This window comes from Uloborus diversus, chromosome 9 (genome assembly GCF_026930045.1).
Source record: "Uloborus diversus isolate 005 chromosome 9, Udiv.v.3.1, whole genome shotgun sequence".
Classification (NCBI taxonomy): Eukaryota; Metazoa; Arthropoda; class Arachnida; order Araneae; family Uloboridae; genus Uloborus; species Uloborus diversus.
Window position 1 is genome coordinate 32,005,263 of NC_072739.1, and position 8,311 is coordinate 32,013,573.

Consider the following 8,311-nt stretch of genomic DNA (forward strand, 5'->3'; position numbering starts at 1 on the left):
TCAGTAAAGAGATGGGCTTTTCAGTAAACATGCCGGGTGAAAATCGTGTATCTCAGAGACTGATCACATAAATTCTGTTGGCAGTATTTTAAATGTAAATATCTCGAAAGAAATGCTTACATCAGCAGCATTAGCAGGGCAAAAAAATATGCAGCACCTGGAAGATTTAAGAAGCTAAGAAAACAGTAGTATATTTAAAAACAGAAAAGATGGTATGCAGGACAAAATACAAAAGTCAAAGAAACAGAAACTAACTCTTCAACTTGATATTGCAGAATTAATTAAATCTGCTGATGATCTTGCAGAACAGACCAGAAATATTAGGTTGATTATGAAATCAAACAGTTTCAGAAAAACTGCCAGAGAAAAAAAACAAGTCCTAGAACATTTTGATAATGAATCGGATTTAAAAATGCAAACACTTTTAAAAATGTAATGAAGCAACTTTTTTTTTTCTTTAAAGATTTATTAATGTGTTTAAGAAAAATTGCTTAAGAAAGAAAATTTATTTGGCCCTTGAACAGAGTTTGAAATGTCAGGAATTTTGAATGGAGAATGTTGTAAAATAAAATATATTTTTATAAGATTATTACTTATTAATTTAAAATCAAAGTGAAAATTCATGCAGAAGATACTGAAAGAAAAAAAGTTAAACTGGGTGTATGGTAATTGACTTATTTTTTTTTTTACTCCAAATAAGTTGCATTGCCCATTGTTTTCTTATAAATGATTAATACTTTATTCCTGTATTTCATAAATATTAAATGTTGTTGTTAGAAGTGTGTTTAATGTCCAATGTTTTAGGTCATTATCAAGAACATCAGTAAACCGTTTCATCAACAAGATTTTTTAATTAAAAATTTAAATACATTTTTCTTTTCGAATAGTACTATTCATTCAAAATGTTTTTAGGTTCATGTAACAAGGTCATGAAATTTTTTTTCAAAGTCATAAAAAGATCTTGAACTTTTTGTCTTGACAGAGTATGAAGCTCCCGGCATAACGTAGCCATCTTTTTGGAAAACTTAAAAAGTCTGTATTTGTTGTTTAAGTTTTAGCCACAAAACATATATAAAGTAGATGAGACTGGTGTGACAACCTGTCATAAACCATCAAAAATTTTAGCTGAAAAAGGAATCAAACAAATTGGAGGTATAACATCATCCAAAAGATGACAACTGATAACAGTTTGTATGGTAGTAAATGCATTAGGAAATACCATGCCACCTTTTTTTACACTTCCTACAACGAACTTAAAGGACCTCATGCTGCATGGCGCTCCAGAAGGTTCATCAGGTTCTGCAAGCCCATCTGATTGGATGAATTTTGAAAACTTTCTTGATACGTATAACATTTTATATGCAAAGTGCATCAAAGAAATTCTCACATTACTGTTACTAGATAACCATAAGTCACATATCTCTATTCCTATGCTTGATATGGCCAAAAAACACAGAATTCATATGTTGACCTTACATCCACATACTAGCCATAAAATGCAACCTCTTGATTGAACTGTTTTTGGCACTTTCAAATCACATTATAACAGTACTTGTGAATCTTGAATGTTAAGAATGCAGGAAAACCAACAACAATTTATAATATTTCATCAATAGTTGGAACAGCATTTCCCCAGGCTTTTACCATAAAAAGCATTTAATCTGTAAAAGCAGAGCTGATCAATAATTAAGTGCAAGCACAGCTGACCAACAACGAAGTACAAGAACCGCAGATCCACAACCATGCAACACTGATCTTCACTCACCATAGGCGAATTTAGGCCGAAATATTTGGTGGTGAAACAATAACAGGGATCTGGGGAGGGGGGAGGAGTATTCCCGGAATAACAAGGCAGTGGCAAAATCAGGAGATAATTTTTGGGTGGAACACACTTTTAAGTCTAAAAAACGCGATATAAACCGTATTTAATAAGAATAAGGGATGGGTAATTCTTTTAACATTTCAAACTGCAGAAAAGTCTTAAACGAAGGTCGATATTAGAAGCAATGGGTGAATCCAGCTACTGGTTTGGAATAGGATTCATGCCCCAGAAAAAAATTGAAATAGTTTTGAAAACGCAGTTTTACAGTTCTTGGTGATATTTTAGGGGCAAGAAAGTTATCTGCGGCTTCAAGGCTATTTTTAGAAATTTTAGTCTTATGAATGTGATTGTAGTCCCTATTTATAGTTTGGGTTAGGAATGAGACTCATAGACTGTCTCCAATCGATTTTTTGAAAAGCAGATAGAAATACGTAAACCCCTCCCCCACGCTACCTCTTTAACTTTTCATAATTGAAGTTCCAAAAATACTAGGGAGGACAATTTTTGATGCTGTTAAATGAATTAATGCACTAACCAAAACAAATAAAAACAATAAAATGTCAACTTAAAGAAATACCTTTCATTGTCAAAAAAAAAATCGTCTACGCATATCTTTATGTAGAAACATAAATGACTTCGACGTTATTCGTCGAAAACTGAATACCTAAATTAAAACTAGCGTGAAAATAAAAACAAGTCATATCAACAATAATTATTTCACAGTTAAAACCATTGCTGCGGAGTCGGCGTCAATCTCATTTTGGGATAAAGGAGTCGAAACGAATATCCAAGAATCGGAGTCAGTCATTTGTCCTCCGTGTATAAATTTTTGCCAAAGCTACGAAGTCAGGGAGTCGGAGTCTGATTAATTATCGGGAACAGGAGTTGGATTCAGATGCCCCTAAATTCTCGGAGTCAGAGTCTGGAGTTTGGTGTCAAGAGCTATTTACAACAAAATTTGTTTGAAAAAAATCCGCCTTCAAGTACGGAATCAACATTGACTTTCAGTTTCCCCGTAGGCGCTAATGTTAAAGGATTTGAACTGTTCAAAATTGAACAAAAAATAGTTCAAATCAAAAAGTGAAATATGGGAATGAGGTGTCCTCGCCGAGATCTTTCGAACAAAAAAAGTTTGTTCGAATCGGACTATTCATTCAAAAGTTATTAGGGGGGGACAGACAGACCGACAGACATTTTTTCCCATCTCAATACCCTGCTTTCCAATTTTTAATTTTTCGATATTTATTTAATTTTTTAATTTATTTTTGACTTTTTTTTTTTTGTTTTTCACGATATTTTTAAGATGCATTAAGCCTTCTTTCATGATTTTTTCTTCTTTTTCTGACTTTTACTGGGAAAGTAGGCTAAAAAGTGTATCAATTACATTTGTCCAGAACCTCTATTTTGGACAAATTGTCACAAGAGCAACACCCTGTTTTTTTATGAAAGAAAGCGTAATTAACTTGTAATCAGATAACCTTTTGTTACTTTCTTTTTCAATAGTTATAATACTACTGTTAAAACATGGAATTTCAATCTATTATTTCTGTATGATTCACAGGACTTTTAGCTCAAACTTGAAATTTGAATTTTCCAGTGGTCACTAGAGCAACAAATGTTCAACTTATCACCTAGGAAAGCAAATATATTTTAAATTATAATTTAAATACGTTTTATTAGGCAAAACACATAAGTCTTTCTGAAATAATTATCAATTTTAACCTAAATGTATAAGGCAACATAAAAATTAGAAACAATCACACATTTTTTCTGATGGTCACAAGAGTAACAGTGGACGTACCAATGTTCAAGATATTGTAATGAGTCTTCCAGACCCCATGGTGTCACAAGAAAGCAGCAGATTTTCAGTAACCCAAAAATTTTTCGGGGTGTCATTTACTAATTTTAATACAGTCAAACTTGCTTATAAGGAGCCCTGACTTAATGAAAACCTGTATTAAGCGAAAACATCAGAATAGTTTGGTTGGTAAAAGATTGAGTCTGTTGGAGCATAACTCACTTTTAACAAGCAAACCCCGTTTAAAGCGAGCAATATTTTGGGATTCAAAATTATCCACAGACTTTCAGCTTCGCTTATACTTTCTTGAAAAAAATTTTGACGTTCTGAAGTAAACCAAAAGTTAGTGATGAAATATAAATCTTGAGAAAATGTGATGTTGACCTGTTAAATAAATTATATATATATATATATATATATATATATATATATGTGTGTGTGTGTGTGGACTTTTTGATGTTATCTGCTCTGAGATATACCTTTGGGGATCAGGGCTGTAAAAAAGCCGGCTTTTTTTAAAAAAAGCCAGACCGGCCGGCTTTTATTAAAAAAGCCGGCTTTATTTGGCCTTTTTTAAAAAAAGCCGGTCTTTTTTGGCTTTTTTGCATTACATACTTTACTACTTATACTAATGCCCTCCTTACATTTTAATAGGATAACCAATGTTAATTCAAGTAATAAAGCAATGCTTATGCTGAAAATATGGTGATAAAAAGAATATACAAACAAAAACTGCAAATGATTTCAAATGTCTGAGAGAATCCTTACGCTTTTGTTGCTTACTCTTCCACCTTCAGCATGGAAAAGTGCTTCCATATTGTCGCCTCAGAGCAACAGTAAGACATCTAATCCCAGAAATAACAATATGATATCCTACTGTTGCTCAGAGACGACAATATGACTTTAAACATGTTTATCTTTGATTACAATACAAGAAAGTATGTAGTATAGTGACTCAGAACAAACTGGGAAAATTTAAACTTAAAAAAAATCAGTTTTCTTAGGAAGACAGTGAAAAAAAAAAAAAAAATGCTTCATTGAAATGTGATAAAAATTTCTCATTTTTTGTCGAATTGTTTCTTTTGAATGATTGTGTTACAGCTTAAAACAACATCTGCATAGTATTTTTTGTGTGTACAGTATTTATTTTTTTAAAGACTATTCTATGTTTTAAAAAAAACATACTACAAAATAATCAAATGGCACCCTTCTGAATTTAGCAAAAAACCAAGATTAGTAGAAGAAAAGAACTGATGCTTGAAATATTACTAATTTATTAGCTTCAAAATTAAGTGCTATCATATATTAGCTGAATAATTCCAGGACTTCATATCAAAAGCGCGCCTGGGGGAAGGGAGCAGATACAGGTCAGCTGATCTTAAAAACAGGTCACTGCTAAAATGCAGAACTCTTACTTTTTTTATATTCTAAAGTTTAAAAAATAATTTATTTCAAATGAATTTAATTATTTTATTTCCAAGTAGATAAATAGTAAATAAAATACATCATTGCTGAATTACTTGCTTTGAATTTGAATGAAATGTTATAAAATGGAAAAAGACACCTTCCCTTTACTTAAACTCTGCTGAAAAGATAAACATTGGAATTGCATTCAGAGGTATGTCAATTGGACAAAGAAACCCATTCTGCACTATTTGTAAGGTGATAAGGAGGGTCATGACCAGTATTCTTTAGTGGTTTCAAGGCAATTCTAGAAACTTACAATTACTCAGAATTCAGCAGAGGCTAGTCAGAAAGAAAGAGTGGATATCAATGGGAATGATCCTCTAGTTTGAGTGACAGGAGCAGTGACATACAAAAGTATTAAAGGTGCAACTAAAGATAAAAACAGGTGGCAGAGTATTATTATCCTGAAAGAATGTTCCTTCCTTGTTCCAGAATTGGGGAGCTGGTGAATGAGCAATAGTCAATGACAATCCTAGTTGAGTAGGAGGGGGGGAGGGGAGGAGAGAAAGATTGCAGAAATAGAGTGAGGAAGGTACTGCTGCATTTTATTCACTTTTGTGTTCAAAATCAACAGGGTTCTGGTTTCTCATCAAACAGGCAAGAACAGAACCATTTCACAAATAAAAGGGGAAGAAGGGTACCTTTCAGGAATGGAAGGGCAGACAGGTCACCCTCCCATCCAAGTCTGGGGGAATAAAAAATTTATCTGACAACTATTGGTTACTGATCTAGTTCCAATAACCAATAAAATAGCACCTCTTAAAAGAATGGAATTGCAGATTGAAAATGGTATCACAATTCTTTTCTGCTTTAAAACCATTTTGAACCTTTGAGTAGCTCAGTTCAAATTTTTAGTGATCACTATTATTTTCCCAAAGTTATAATGGCTTCAGGATGTGGGAGAAAACAAGCTTCAGAATGGAATGAGTTTACTGAATTTGGCACAAAAGTGAAGTGCAAACATTGCGAAACTGTTGTTAGCAAAAGAGCTGTAAGAATAAAAGAACATTTAAAAAAGTGCAAAAGGAATATTGCCTCTAGGACTATTGAAGAAACTGATATTGCAGAGATTGAGCCTCCTACTAAAGTGCCCAGAGTTGAAGAGTGCAATAATGACTGTGCAGAAGTTCCTTCTTCAAGCAAAGAACAAAAGCAGAAATCCATATTTTCTTACGGTGTAGTTACAACAGCATCTCAGAAACAAAATTTGGATAAATCTGTTGCTAGATTTTTTTATGCAAACAACATAGCTTTCAATGTTTCAAGCAATGTAGAATTTAAAAAAATGGTTGAAGATTTAAGACCTGGTTACGTTCCTCCTAACAGGCATCAACTTTCGGGGAAATTACTTGATGAAGCTTGCGATGATATTGAAAACTGCTTAAAGAAAGAACTTGTCGATGAAGCAGCTCTAACTTTAATCCTTGATGGATGGTCAAGTGTAAAAAATGACCCAATTTTTGCCTGCAGTATTCATACCGGAGTTAAATCTTACCTTTTCAAGGCTATGGACTGTGGTTCGGAAAAGAAAACAGCAGAGTTTTGTGCTAATTTTGCGAAGGAAACACTAGAGGAAGTCGAGATCAAGTATAATAAGAAAGTGTTCGCTATTTGTACAGATAATGAAAATAAGATGACTGCTATGAGAAATCAAATTCAGGAAACTCACCAGTCACTTTTGATTTATGGATGCTCAGCACACATGCTAAATCTTTGTGTTAAAGACATCATACCAAATAGTTTAATTAAACATGTCTTAGAAGTGCAAAAATATTTCAGGAATAAGCACAATGCTCATGGGTGGCTAAAGGAGAAAAATGGCTTAATGCCTCAGATACCCAATGACACTAGATGGAATTCACAAGATGAATGTCTAAGAACTTTCATCATTAATTTTCACAAGTATAATGAAATCAGATTAGAGCACTTGGATGAGTTTGATCAGCAGATTGGAAGTATACTGACAAATGTTGGTATCTATACTCAAGTTGTTTACCTACGTAAGCAGCTTGAAATTATTTCAAAAGCAATCAATGAACTTCAAAGCGACAACGCTACTTTGTCGAAAGCAGTGGAGACATGGTTGAATGTTATAGGAGACTCATCTTTAGAAAGCCATGAAGCAAAAATTAGAAAAAGATTTAATCAACACATTGAGCCGTTTCATCTGCTAGCTCACATGACAGATCCCAAATACTTTGGCAAGCGATTGACAAATCTACAGGAAAATGAAGCGGAAATGTGGCTTGCAGAAAAGTACCCTCAATTTCTACCCGGTGTACTAAAATTCAAGATAAAAGATTCCGAAACCTATTCACCATTACTTTTTTCTGAAAACGTTATCGAACAATTTCCAGCAAGAAAATGGTGGAATTTAGTAAAAATCAAGGCTTCAAAAACCAAGAGTTCAATATCTGATGATTTTTGTGATTTTTTTATAAAATTACATAGTTGTCCTCCATCTTCTGCATCCATTGAGAGGATTTTCTCAAATTATGGCTTTATTTGGAGCAAAGTCAGAAACAGCTTAGGTGCAGAAAAAGCCGAAAAATTAGTGAAAGTGTACCGATATTTAAAGGCTCAACCAAATGATTGGTAATTTATTTAATACAGCAGCAGTCGTATGTGATCTTTTATATACATAGTGAAACATTCCTTTATAATAATTTAAATTGTATCAAAAAGGATCATGTCCCTAATAAATAAGTTTTTTTTCTCTATTTTTGTGATGTAGCAAAATTTTAATGTGTTGGTGGTTTACTGTTTGGGTGATTAAACAAAAGCAGAAAAAAAGGTAAGAGTATACTGTTATTTAAAAACTGAACCAAATGACTGGTACTAAAAGCAGCAGTGTTTTGTGATCTTTTGAATACTTGAACTGAAAATAATTTCTAATCATTTAAATTCCATTCAATAATTTCATAATATAGAGCAATAGTTTGTTTTGTTATGTTTTTTTTTTGTACTGCACATTGTTATCTAACTGTCTAATTTTTAACCATTTTATTAAAAGAGTAGTAATTGCATTAATGATATATAATTTTCATTTTGATTAAATCACACTAAAAATACCAAAAAGTATTTTTTCTAAAAAAGCCGGCTTTTTTAATAAAAGCCGGCCTTTTTAAAGTGGTTTAAACCAAAAAAAGCCGGCCGGCTTTTTTTGGCCCGGCTAAAATCCGACAGCCCTGTTGGGGATAGCTCAATTTCAAGCCAATGAAGTG

The 8,311-nt window shown here is 32.9% G+C and overlaps 1 protein-coding gene across 1 annotated transcript; it reads left to right on the top strand.

Moving 5' to 3' along the window:
- The first annotated feature begins 5,970 nt into the window (after positions 1 to 5,970).
- LOC129230142 (uncharacterized) lies at positions 5,971 to 7,732 on the top strand. Its single transcript, XM_054864545.1, has 2 exons — positions 5,971 to 7,087; positions 7,707 to 7,732. The coding sequence occupies exons 1-2, from the start codon at positions 5,971 to 5,973 to the stop codon at positions 7,730 to 7,732; spliced, it is 1,143 nt and encodes a 380-aa protein (XP_054720520.1).
- Positions 7,733 to 8,311: the final 579 nt, after the last annotated feature.

Coding starts and splice junctions, on each gene's coding strand:
- LOC129230142 (XM_054864545.1), top strand. CDS start 5,971: ATGGCTTCAGGATGTGGGAGAAAACAAGCTTCAGAATGGAATGAGTTT. Junction 7,088..7,706: donor TACTCAAGTTGTTTACCTAC/GTAAGCAGCTTG, acceptor ATACAGCAGCAG/TCGTATGTGATCTTTTATAT.